The sequence below is a fragment of the Dysidea avara genome, chromosome 11, assembly GCF_963678975.1.
Source record: "Dysidea avara chromosome 11, odDysAvar1.4, whole genome shotgun sequence".
Classification (NCBI taxonomy): Eukaryota; Metazoa; Porifera; class Demospongiae; order Dictyoceratida; family Dysideidae; genus Dysidea; species Dysidea avara.
Window position 1 is genome coordinate 16,069,049 of NC_089282.1, and position 14,205 is coordinate 16,083,253.

At 37.4% G+C, this 14,205-nt stretch overlaps 1 protein-coding gene across 3 annotated transcripts in view; it reads right to left on the reverse strand.

The window, feature by feature from the left end:
* Positions 1 to 14,205, reverse strand: part of LOC136239413 (uncharacterized) — a 249,491-nt gene that overhangs the window by 188,063 nt on the left and 47,223 nt on the right. For all 3 annotated transcript variants that reach the window (XR_010693453.1, XM_066030144.1, XM_066030142.1), the window contains exons 7-10: positions 13,282 to 13,329; positions 12,643 to 12,750; positions 10,449 to 10,508; positions 9,246 to 9,304 (exon numbers count right to left, since the gene is read on the reverse strand). Coding sequence is in view for 2 of the 3 variants with exons in the window: in XM_066030144.1 (XP_065886216.1) it covers positions 9,246 to 9,304; positions 10,449 to 10,508; positions 12,643 to 12,750; positions 13,282 to 13,329 (275 nt within the window). In the remaining variant the exon portion in view is untranslated. The remainder of the gene's footprint in view (positions 1 to 9,245; positions 9,305 to 10,448; positions 10,509 to 12,642; positions 12,751 to 13,281; positions 13,330 to 14,205) is intronic.

Consider the following 14,205-nt stretch of genomic DNA (forward strand, 5'->3'; position numbering starts at 1 on the left):
CAAATCACCCTGTAGAGAGGTCGGCTAGAAGAAATTACCTTGTACATAGTTCAGCTACAAAGAAACCACCAAGTAGAGAGCTCAGCTGCAAAGAAATCACCATGTAGAGAGATCAGCTACAAACTAGTCACCTTGTAGAGACATCAGCTAGAAAAGTTACCTTGTAGAGAGTTCAGCTACAAACAAACCATTCTGTTTAGAGCTCAGCTGCAAACATATCACATGTACAGAATTCAGCTACAAACAAATCACCCTGTAGAGAGGTAGGCTAGAAGAAATTACCTTGTACATAGTTCAGCTACAAAGAAACCACGAAGTAGAGAGTTCAGCTGCAAACAAAATCACCCTGTAGAGAGATCAGCTAGAAGAAGTTACCTTGTAGATCGTTCAGCCACAAACAAATCACCCTGTAGAGAGATCAGCTAGAAGAAGTTATCTTGTAGAGATTTCAGCTACAAAGAAACCACCATGTAGAGAGTTCAGCTGCAAAGAAATCACCCTGTAGAAAATGCAGCCACGAACAAATTGCCCTGTAGAAAAATCAGTTAGAAGAAGTTAGCTGGTAGAGAGTTCAGCTACAAACAGATCTCCCTGTAGAGAGATCAGCTAGAAGAAATTACCTTGTAGAGAGTTCAGCTACAAAGAAACCACCAAGTAGAGAGTTCAGCTGCAAAGAAATCACCCTATAGAAAATGCAGCCACAAACAAATTTCCCTGTAGAAAGATCAGTTAGAAGAAGTTACCTTTTAGAGAGTTCAGCTACAAAGAAACCACTCTGTAGAGAGATCAGCTAGAAGAAGTTACCTTGTAAATCGTTCAGCTACAAACAAATCACCCTGTAGAGAGATCAGCTAGAAGAAGTTACCTTGTAGAGAGTTCAGCTACAAAGAAACCACCATGTAGAGAGTTCAGCTGCAAAGAAATCACCCTGTATAAAATTCTGCCACAAACAAATTGCCCAGTAGAAAGATCAGCTAGAAGAAGTTACCTTGTAGATAGTTCAGCTACAAACAGATCTCCCTGTAGAGAGATCAGCTAGAAGAAGTTACCTTGTAGATAGTTCAGCTACAAAGAAACCACCATGTAGAGAGTTCAGCTGCAAAGAAATCACCCTGTATAAAATTCTGCCACAAACAAATTGCCCTGTAGAAAGATCAGTTAGAAGAAGTTACCTTGTAGACAGTTCAGCTACAAAGAAACCATTTTGTAAAGAGCTCAGCTGCAAACTAATCACCTGTACAGAATTCAGCTACGAACAAATCACCCTGTAGAGAGATCAGCTAGAAGAAGTTACCTTGTAGATAGTTCAGCTACAAACAAATCTCCCTGTAGAGAGATCAGCTAGAAGAAATTACCTTGTAGAGAGTTCAGCTGAAGGGAAATCACCACTGCCCAAATTTCAAGGCAATAGCTCTTTCCAATCTGAAGTTATCAATTGTCAAAGTTGGCAAATGGGATGTGTGTGGAAGGCTCCTTTTCGCAAATCCGGTCACATATGTATTATATATATATAATTTGTACATTTACTGATAAAATATTTAAAGTACATCTACTTCATCTTTTCTTCTTCCTGTAGTAAAGAAAAAAACATAGGTTATAAAAGTCCCAAAGCTGGCCATTGGCCGGCTTTGGGGTATACAAACACAAAAAGAAATGAAATCTAATCCAAAACAGCCAAGCTGTAAAAAAGTGTGCGGCCCTCAGAAAGGCTATGGTGAAAAAAGATGTGAAATCCAAGGTGGCGGCCAAGCAATGGCTGTGATGGTAGGTTAATGGTAAAAATTTTAATAACGACAATTCAGGTGAATTTTTGTGCCGCTTCCCAAAATTTACCTGAATTGTCATTATTAAAATTTTTACCATTAACCTACCATCACAGCCATTTCTTGGCCGCCACCTTGGATTTCACATCTTTTTTCACCATAGCCTTTCTGAGGGCCGCACACTTTTTTTACAGCTCGGCTGTTTTGGATTAGATATACATATACATATATTTATTACATACCAACTATTCCTACAGGATAACTTGTTTGCAACTGATCTCTCTGCTGGGTGACTTGAAATATAGCTGAACTCTTTACAGGGTGATTTGCATGTAGCTGAACTCTCTACAGGATTCTCTCTAGAGGGTGACTTGTTTCTAGCTGAACTCTCTATAGGGTTATCTGTTTATAGTTGAACTCTCTACAGGGTGATTTGTTTGTAGCTGAACTCTCTACAAGATGATTTGTTTCGAGCTGATCTCTGTATAAGGTAGCTTGTTTGTAGCTGATCTCTCTACATGGTGACTTGAACTCTCTACATGATGGTTTCTTTGTAGCTGAACTCTCTACAAGGTAACTTCTTCTAGCTGATCTCTCTACAGGGTTACTTGTTTCTAGCTGAACTCTCTATAGGGTTACCTGTTTGTAATTGAACTCTCTACAGGGTGATTTGTTTGTAGCTGAACTCTCTACAAGATGATTTTGTTTCTAGCAGATCTCTCTATAGGGTAACTTGTTTGTAGCTGAACTCTCTACAGGATGGTTTCTTTGTAGCTGATCTATCTACATGGTGACTTGTTTCTAGCTGATCTCTCTACAAGGTGACTTGTTTCTAGCTGATCTCTCTACAAGGCTGCTTGTTTCTACTGAACTCTCTACAGGGTGACTTGAAACGTAGCTGAACTCTCTGCAGGGTGACTTGTTTCCAGCTGATCTCTCTACAGGGTGATTTGTTTGTAGCTCTCTACACAGTGATTTATTATTAGCTGATCACTCTAGCATGCGATTTGTTTCTGGCTGATCCCTCTATGTAGCTAGACTCTCTTCAGAATGACTTGTTATGGCTGAATTATCTACAAGGTGAATTTATGTAGCTGAACTCTCTCTGGATGATTTGCTTGTAGCTGAACGATCTAAAGAGTGACTTTTTTAGTAGTTAATATCTCTTCAGGGTGACTTGTTTAATACTGAATTCTCACAGGGTGATTAGTTTGTAGTTGAACTTACTACAGAGTGATTTGTTGGCGGCTGAATACTCTACTGGATGATTTTTGTAGTTGAACTGTCCACAGGAAGATTTGTTTGTAGTGGTGATTTGTTTGCAGGGGTGACTTGTTTGTGGCTGATCCCTCCAAATAGGAATTTGTTTGCAGCTGAACACATCTACAGGGTGGCTGGCTTGTTTGTAGCTAAACTCTCTACCAGGTGACTTATTAGTAGCTGAATACCCTAGGGGTTGACTTGTTTACTAAACTCTCTACAGCATCACTTGTTTGTGGCTGAATTCTTAGGTAGGTCCAGGATAGCCTGGACAAGTCCTTTAGTCCAAAATTGTCCTCTATAATGTAGGGACATCCCAGGACAGTCAGTGTATTTGCCTATAGTAAAGTATTTCCATCCTAGAACATGTTGGGAATTCTTTAAGTGTCTTTGTTGTAAAGACCCTCTCTAGTCCCAGTCCCCAATGGTCCTTTTTATCCTAGGACATGTTGGGAATTCTTTAAGTGTCCTTGTTGTGAAGACTCTCTCTAGTCCCAGTCCCCAATGGTCCTTTGTATCCTAGGACATGTTGCAAGACCTAGGATACTAAAGGACATCCTAAGACAAACCTGGTGTTATTCACCTTTTCTGTCCCTAGTCCAAGTAGTCCTTGCAAGACCTGGGACACAAAAGGACATCCCAAGACAGTTCTGGTGTTACTCATTTATTGTGTCACAAGTACAAGCAGTCTCTGCAAGTCCTAGGACACTAAAGACATCCCAATACAGTCTTGGTGTTATTCTCTTTTTATCAATGTCCCAACTCCCTGCAAGACGTGAGACACTAAATGACACCCTAAGCCAATCTCTTATCATATTTAACATTGAAACTTGTTTATGATTGCACTTCTTTAAAATATTTTTACATGTTGATGCATTTGGTTTATTCTTTTTGTAGTCAAAATCGCGTAAGGAAAGCAAAAACGTTTTCTTATTTTGCTATTTGTGAGCTTTAGTTTAGTGTAAACGCATATTGTCTTTGTTTTATTTCTTTCTTGTAATGAAGAATGGCTATAGCCTATTGCTGGCATCTAAATGAAATCAACCACATGTCCAGCTATATGGTAGTAGCGGGAGAGCCATGCTCAGGATATAAAATGTTGAATTTAACAATCCAAAAGTAGCTTGTTGTGTTTATTCATACTGCTAAGTGCTTCAAACCTATCAGGGTCTGAACACCACTTAAGTGCATTTTGTCTACCACAATCTCTTCTTTGCAAAAAGTTGTTCTGTTGGAGTTGCCAGCTTACCTATGAAAATAATCCCATTATACTATAGGTGCATGGGTAAAACATTAATTTAGTAGCCATTTTGACACTCCTTAATAATGCTTGACCAGTCTTTATTACAGTATTCATCATAAGCCTTGATTTCAGTATCATGTTTCTCCAATTTGTTTTTGTTGGGTTAGTTTTCATTAAACCATTTGCTGACTTGATGTACTAGTTCTACTGTAGACAGGCCTTAGATGGTTTACCTGCATCACAACACTGAGATGACAGTGAAAAGACACCAAGCTTGGTCTCAAGAGAGTAGTTAATGCTTCCTGGTTGATCTCTTATTCAGTTATTGGCTTACATAAAAGACTAGCATGGTGCATACAGTATGCATATGTCTTATACAATACACACTGTATCACGTGCACATATTGAAGGCGAAGGTTCAAGTTCTGTTTGCAGTGATGGATCATAGTCCAGTCGTAACCATTGGTGTCATCTTCAAAGATATGCTCAACATGAGTCAAAAACGATTAGTAGGAGGCCCATCATACGTAAAAGGTACCGACTATAGCAGTCCAAAATTGAGGTTGGTTTGGGTTTCGCTTTAGCTAATAATTGCAGTTAGCTAGGGTTATGGGTTTAGTGATATTCTGTTGTAGACTAGATCATTGTTTTATATTGTTAAAATCCAGATTCTGACAGCTAGTACATAGTGGTGATACAGTGGATAGGGCTCAATGTATTAAAAAAGTGAACAGTTCTACTGTATATTCAGAAATTTCTACAATATATTTTTAACCAGGCATTCGCCCACGGCCAGCTGTGGGCATGCGCGTGGTTTACTGGAATTATTTTCATAAAAGTGTGTGTGTCATGCGTGCGTGCGTGCATGTGTCTACCTATCTATCTACCTATCTACCTATGTTTGTCTGTATGCACCCACGTCAGCAAAGTCATTAAATGGTAAAAGCAGCTTTTGCATAAGAAATAAAAGCAAAATGAAGACTGTAGTAAACTTTCGCACAGGTAAACTTTGCTCTGAGGTGGTTTCTTTTTGGTGGTCTGAAATACAGGTGTGGAGAGTCTCCTCAGACTTTGTGAATTACCTTCCCTTTGGGTTTTACAGGCATTTAACAATTGAGAAACAACAGTGCTAGCCTTGTAGACTACCAGGAATAACCTATCCCTTTGAGTTGGGAAAGGGGTATATCCGGTACATACACAAACGAAAATGAAGAGCAGCTCTAAGGCTTTGTCAAGAGAATTTGCGGGATAAAACACAATAGTCAAACTATAAAACAGTTTAGAAGATACTTTTGTGCGTAACATGTTGTTAAAAGCAGTTTGTTTAACAAGCACATCCTTAGCAGTGCATAGCAACATAATTTAAGAATTACAAAAATCTCATGAATTAGGAAATCTGAGAATTACAATAAATTAATTATGTATTATTGCACAACCAAAATCCTATTGGTTAATTCCAGATCAGTTAGCTAGCTGCATGGCACCTGTTTTTTTAGAAATAACACAACATCAACTTGTTCTTTTTACAAATCTCAAGTTGTATGTAAGTCACAAATGGAATTTAGTGCCTGTGAAGAGAAGAACAACAGAAATACAGTAGTATACTCAAGTGATGGATGACAAAACTGATTATTGAAGTTTTGGTCACTACCAAAAATGCATTATACAATAAGGCTGTACTGATACCACATTTTACAGCTGATACCGATATTCAATATTTATAATCTATTTCCGATACAGGTTTCCTAATAAACCAATATTAAATATTCAGCGGATACTTAATAATTGCAACCGATATGTATTATTGTGAGATTTAGCATAATAAAGATTACATAACAAAATCACTATGGTTGTGTTGAAGTTACTAAAATTCATTGTTCACAAAGTGTTTTCATCCAAAATTGTCTGGTTTTGGTCAGTGTAATGTCATACAACAAAAACGTATTACCAAAAAATGTGGTACAAAAACCCTCAAAAACGAAAAAAACAAAAACAAAAAAAACATAGCCACTTGGAGAACTGAACCCAGGACAACTCACAGCATAGTTCAGGATCTTACCACTTCTTAGCATAGTTCAGGATCTTACCACTTCTTGACAAAGTCACTTGTACAAGATAAGAACTTTTAATAGTACTTATAGTACTTTTACTAGTACTTATACGTAATACTTTTACTAGTACTTACACTACTCCATTGAAGTATCTGTACTATAGACTTGCAATTGACCGATACCGATACTCGTAATATTGGTACCGATATTGATATAATATCGGTATCAGTACAGCCCTATTATATAAGTAATAGTTGTAACATGGGAATAAGGATTCCCAACATGTCCTAGGATAAAAAGGACCATTGGGGACTGGAACTAGAGAGGGTCTTTACAACAAAGACACTAAAAGAATTCCCAACATGTCCTAGCATAAAAGAGACCATTGGGGACCAGGACTAGAAAGAGTCTTTATAACAAGGACACTTAAGGAATTCACAGGAACTACTTGGACTTGGGACATAATGGATGAACAACACCAGGACTGTCTTGGGATGTCCGTTAGAGTCCTAGGTCTTGCAGGGACTATACATGGTCTTGGGACAGTATGGGTGAATATAAGTTGGGATGACCTTCATTCTCTGATAGGACAGAAAGGACTTGTCTTGGGACATTCTGTAATATCAAAGGACAAAATAGGACAAAGAGATTTGTCCGGGCAATCCTAGACATTTATGCAGGCAGGCGAATTCTCCAAAGGTGATTTTTGTAGCTGAACTCTACACAGGGTGATTTATTTGTAGCTGAACTCTCTTCAGGGTGACCTGCTTGTATGAATTGATTGTAGCTGAATTCTCTACCGGGTGACTTGTTTGTGGCTGAACTCTCTCTAGGATGACTTTTTAGCTGGATTCTATAAGTGACTTGTTTGTGGCTGAACTCTCCACAAGGGTGATTTCATTGTACCTGATCTCTCCACAGCATTAATTGTTTGTAGCTGAACTCTCTACAGGGTGACTTTTTTGTAGCTCAACTTTCCACAGGGTGATTTGGTCAAAGCTGAAATCTCTACATTGTGACTTACTGAACTCTTTATAGGGTGATTTGTTTGTAGCTGAATTCTACACGGGACTTGTTTGTAGCTGGACACTCTACTGGTAACTTCTTAAAGCTTAAGTCTACAAGTAACTTGTTTGTGGCTGACCTCTCCACAGGGTGAAATGTTTGTAGCTGAACTCTCTACAGGGTAGCTTGTTTGTGGCTGAACTCTCCAGAGGATGACTTGTTTGTATTGAACTCTCTACAAGGTGACATTTTTGTAGCTGAATTCTCTACAGGGTGATTTGTTTGTAGTTGAACTCTCCACAGGGTGACTTGATTGTAGTTGAATTCTCTTTTGGGTGACTTGTTGTTAGCTGAACTCTCTATATGTGACTGGATCTACGAAAACCGTTCTTATTGCCCAAGACAGGAAGTTTGACTTTTTCACACAAACACAAAGCTTAATGAATGCACTATCAAGTTTCACTGCCACAGTCCACCAGAGTAAAGTGGTCTGCTTTTGCTGGCTGCTTTTCTAGAGCACAGTGGCGAGCCGTACGAGTGGTCTGGGGTCTTGATGGAGCCCTGGCCAACCAGGAGATGGCTGTGTGTGGCTGTACAGCTCTGTGGTGTTGGACAATGACCTGTACTGTAAATTTCCTTTCATTTTAGCCAGTTCTAAGCCCTGAATGGCCTATAACTTGGCCTAATTCATCCCAGCACGTCTCTTTTCAATTTCTGAACACCATCTTGCCCGCCTTCCAGGGCCCCCGCCTCCCACCCTTCTGGAGCTCGCCTGATACAGACAACCTCGGTTTAAAAACTATCTAAAATGGCGGGAAACTTAGCTGTTGGCTACGTCTTCAGTGGATGATCAGGAAGGTAAGAAATTGTTGTGAAACGTGTGAAAATTTGGTATGCGTAGCTACCACCATTGGCCAGCTACAACACACAGAATATTTAAAACCGACGTTTCTCGATACTTTTAAATGGGCGATAAGACCGGTTTTCCCAGAGACAGTCACATATGGTGACTTGATTATAGCTAAACATTCTAATAGAGAGACTCATTATGAAGCTGAATGTTCTATTAGGGTGACTTCAGTATTAGAGTATCTCGATCGCGCACTTGTTAACCTATCTACCTATTTTCAACTGATTCCATAAATTTGCTTGGTAGGTGTGACAAGTAATACTTAACAAAATTTGATCACGCGCTTTTTATTAACAAAATTTGATCACGTGCTTTTTACACATAGTTGGCATTTTTGTTATAATTCCATGACTGTTACTGTTATTTCTTTCAAACCACAAAAGGTTTGCACTACGATAGTTACTCCATACATACAGACCGATTTTCAAGTCATTCCTTTAAGTGGTTTATCCTGTGACCTTGACAAAAAATCACTATTGCAATTTTTCAAAAATCGAGTATAACTCCCTTTTTTTATCCGATGTTTACAAAAGTTGGACTGTAAACGTGCTGCATTACATTCTTACTGCCCTCCAAATTTCAACTAAAGCATGAACGAGTTATAGCGATTTTTCTAACTGTTGCAAAAAGAAGAAAAATAATTAGAAACTAAGATGAACTTTGAAGACGCATATCTCAGTAATGGCTGGTGGATTCAGCTCAAATATGAAATGGGAGGATCCCCACCCCAAGGGAATCACTACCACAAAAATGGTTGATTTCCGGTCAGGCACTATCAAGCTACTGATGCGTGAAAACGGCATTTTGTAGGTTCCTGTAAAATACACACACCTGTCTGTCAGGCGACCGTACTTGGCCACACGACACACTATTGTGTGTCTTGACAATATGTTTCTTCCTTCCAACAATTCTACTGTGCAGTAATCAAATCATTTTCTTAGTTTTGAATGAAAATTTAAAACTTCACTTCACTTTCAAAATTTTATTGTGGTATATAACAAAACTGTATTTACCGTGGTGTTGCAAAGAAATTTGTAGGATGGACCTCTTTCATAATAGCAGATAGAGAACCCTAAAAATAATCACAAACAGTTTAATAACATCATAATATGTATATGACTATATCTGCAAAAACCCCACATGTTCGCACGTTTTTCAAATTCATATTTTCCTTTATTTAGATAGCCAACAGAATGGTCAACCAAAGTTTGGCTTTAGACACCAAGAGCTTTAGAAGCTACTGCACTACAAAGTGGTAACAACAGAAAAATGGTTAGCACAGTGATCATATGCTACAAGCATTAAAAAAAAAACAGGCACTTAATTAAATGATCATATCTGAATGTAGTCTTATAGAGGTCTTGAGAAAAATCCAACAACACATATAATACGAGACACCGTTACATTGTGTGGATAGCCATAATTTTTTATGGAATACTAGGAAACTTTGGATGTATAAAACATGGAACATTCTGTTAGTATCTCAAAAACAACCTTTGCAAATTGGCTAACGAACAAAAGATTTTGTTAAGCACTACATATCCATATTATTGTCTATGGAGTATCCTGTTGTCTATTTGTGGCTTGTAGGGCAAATTTCACATTTGGCCTAAAACGTCTTGGGAATTAAACCACACTTACCGAAATACAGTGCTGGATTGCCTTTGTTTGCAATACTACAGAACATCCATCCTTCACTGTTTCTTTAAACAGCCTCTAACAACCATTACTGAGGTCAAATTCGTACATCTAGAGTCTTGAAATGCATCTAATATTATACCATGTTTTCTGATATTTCTTATGAATTATTGTGGCTTTTAACATTATATACATATGTGTTCTCAAATTCTGAAGAGTTTTTATGTGAATATGTACTTGCACCATCATAATCACATTTTCCCTAAACAGACAAATCCATTGTTGGGTAAAACTCTTACAAATCCTTCCTAGGCAAAGTCATAACTTTTGACTCCTTGGGAATACTGACACAAAAATACAAAATAAAGATTCTTGCTCTGGGGAATATGATACCAACGTTTTCTTTTCTGTTAGCACTTTCCTTCATTGCTAAACATGTGTTCAAAAATTTACAGATCTTTTGTAATTTTGATCATTGCATTTAATGCATTCAACTGTGAAATTAGACTTGCATGAACATGTGGAATTCTTTCAGATCTAGTCACATATTTATTACTGCAAGCCAATAGTATACTTACCTTTGTGGAGCTAAAATATACAGTTCCACCAGTAGCAATGGGTAAAAACATGTCTAAAAACTGCATAACAAGAAAGAAGCATAGGACACTTTAAACTTGTACAGAGCATATACATGATACAAGATTTGCAAAAAGAATCCACACAAAAACAGCCAAGCTGTGAAAAATGGTGCGGCTTTAAAAAGCCTGGGTGAAAAAAGTTGTGAAACCAAAGGTGGCAGCCAAGAAATGGCTGCAATTATGTTAATGCTAAAAAGTTTTAATAATGCACACAGCCATTATTAAAACTTTTTAGCATAACATCATTGCAGCCATTTCTTGGCCGCCACCTTTGATTTCACTACTTTTTTCACCCAGGCTTTTTAAAGCCACACCATTTTTCACAGCTTGGCTTTTTTGTGTGGATTTCACTTCTTTTTGTACTTTGTAAGGCCCCAAAACCAGCCTATGGCTGATTTTTACTCACATTTCTACTTTTATGTAGATAAAAATAATGATGATTATTGAAGACAGACTTATAAATGTATTTCATTGCATGATTTAATTCAATATTTGATAATATTATTGTAATACTCTAATAGAGTGCACATTTTTTGAGGACTTCTAATAGAACATACATAGAATGTTCTAGAACAATCTAGTACTTCTATTAGCAGTTCTATGAAATTACAAACATTTGATTATAAGCAGATTTCAACTATAAATTTCATTTATAAAGCAGAAATTAAGTGAGGTGGTCAGCCAACATAGCAGTGGTTCAGTGGTTAAGGATGGTATGGAGGTCCCTGGTTTGAACTCTGGTAAGTTTTTTTCCAACATTTTTTGCACACCATTTTTACCCCACGGTAACTGCTCTATTAGAGTATTTCGATCCTACGATTTTACACTTGCTTGGTTTTTGCTTTATAACTTTGTCGCTGTAACTCTATTGCTATTCAAACTATCACAAGGCACTGTTACGATGATCAGCCTATCTACACACCAATTTTCAAGTTATTTCTATACTTGGTTTACCCTGTAGCCATGACAGAAGTTTGATCTTTTTTACATGAATTAACGCTCACAACTCCTTGAATATTTCTCAGATTCACAACAAACTTGGTATGTGGATCCACCATTACACGCTCTTCATTTGTGCCAAAGATCGAGGCAATCAAGTTTCACGTTTGCATTTTATAGCAATTTTTACGAAGTGTGCGAAAAGAAATCGAAGTCCCCATAGCCCCCCGTATGGCATAAGAAGAAAAAAACAAAGAAATTAAAATGAAATTTTGAACGCCCATATCTCGCAAATGGCTGTTGTGAATTTAATCAAATTTGCTGTGTGGCGTACCCTACCTGGGGGACAGCTATAACACAAAACTGGTGTGCTTTAGAGAAGGGGCCATGGAGCTATGCACACTTATAAAAGCTGTTTTCTTTCTTCCTGTTAATATACTCACTATGTGGTCGCCGGCTTTCTTGGCCACACGACACACTACTGTGTGTCTTGATTAGTAATGTTGTAAAACAGAGTATGTACAACAATTCAAAATTCAAAATACAAAAATGTTGGAGAAATAGTTTCAGATCCCAGCAGTTTGTGGTTCCTTCAATGCATGAATGTTTCTGGAAAATCAAGATCTGAAATTTTTGCTTATGCCCTAGCTTGCACTGTCATAGTTTGGAATCCTTAGTATAGTTTTAAATTACAGCACATTTATATGTTTCATCTCCCTGGTGCCCTTTCCATATGACAACATGTATTAATTGTGTCAGGTTTGTTGCATATCAAGAACATAGTACTTGCAGTTGCCGCAATTACTCTAAACATTTTACCATGACAGAGCTATATACCTACATGTATTGCTTGTCTCATAAGATAAGATTGGTAATCACACTATATCTAGTAGGCTAGCTTTACGCCAGGGTTTGCTGCATTTTATACAAAAGTATGTTGAGTATACTGCAAAAAAAACTTTTTTACCTTTTTGCAATGTACAAACTGATAACACCTCTCTTAAAGCTGTATGTTCTGACACTTGCATAACATACATAATTAACCCTGTACTATAATATGTTCTTTGCTAAATAGTACAAGCAAACCACACAGTATATAATTATGCAAAGTTTCACAGCTGTTTATATGGATTGTATAACTTAGCATTGTTATAGTTGTACACACACTTTAGTTTACTTTTATGTGTCTACATACCATTCCAGATATGTGAGTTGATGGCAAGTAGCTAACAGTAGATTTAGTGAGTTCCTCAACTTTATCAGAGCCAATAGTATCCATAAGAGCTTTTGTGGTCCATGTGACCTGTACAATAACTTAAAATTCACGCACATAATGTGACCAGGCCAGCGAAAATAGGACATGTTGACACAAACTACATCCCGCCACACAACAGGTCATATCTCAATACCAGAATAGAATAGTTCCCAATTTTAGAAATCAGTCTTAATGTCATGCATGAAATAATTAGACATTCACAATTCATTGTGTTAACATTAAGACAGTTTGGCACCTGTTAGATTATTTCTCACAATTTGTAGTAATTCAAAGAACTGACTAACAATTGTAAAGCTGATTTATTGCTTGGAATACTTAATTTTGGTCACAAATATTTGAGTTGTCAATTGTGACATTAAGGTTGATTCTCCAGAATAGGGTCACATTTGCATTTTGTAACTTGTATTATATAGCCAATTAAATGTTTAATAAGGGCTGAAAATTGCATGGCAATATATAGTACGATGCTACATAAAGTAACGAGTCATAAAACAGCAGGCAAATTCTATGTGCCCACAAGCCCTACTTTGCTGGCTCAGTCACAAATTATCAATTCACATTGTCATGACTCAGCATCACTCCTTTAGGATAAGTAGTAGTTCCAGACTGTAAAAGAATATTTATATTAATGATGGCACCTTCTTTAACTATGTTTATAAAAGGTACAAATTAGCCACATTTCTATGTACATTAAATTAAACATGGAAAATGTGTACAATAAAATCATTCTTTCTTAGACTCTGCAATTCCTGTAGAAATGAAAATAGGACAGGTAAAAGTAAGGGCAATTGGAAACAATGGAAATGGATAACCAGAAACGGAAAGTGGAAATGGAAATCAGAAATGGTCAAATCATCATATAAATGTATTCTAGAGTAAAACCCTTGTTTAGTGGCCACCTCTTAAAGACCATCTTCTTATAAAGACCACCCCTGTACAAAGACCACATTGTAATTAGATCTCAAAGATGACTAAGGCATACTGAACACTTCATGGTAAAGAGATGACATGGATATGAGTCATGAAATACATATACCACATATTACCATGTAAAGATGTGGTCTTTATCAAAAGTGATCTCAAAGTGGTCCTTAGCCATCTTTGAGATCTAATTACAATGTGGTTTTTGTACAGAGGTGGTCTCTTATAAGAAGGTGTTCTTTAAGAGGTGGCCATTAAACAAGGGTTTTACTGTAGGGTACATTTATATGATGATTTGACCATTTACGTTTTCCATTTCCACTTTCCGTTTCTGGTTTCCGTTTCCACTGTTCCTAATCAAGACACACGGTAGTGTGTTGTGCAGCCCAATAAGCCGGCACACAACACCCGTGAGTATATTAACAGGAAGAAGGAAAACGCAATTTTTGCACCTCCGTAGCTCTGTGCTGCCTTGATGAAACAAGACGATTTTTGCTGTGGATACGCCCTCCAACTTCAACACTCCACATTTCAAATTTGAGCGAAATCACTTCAAGCGTT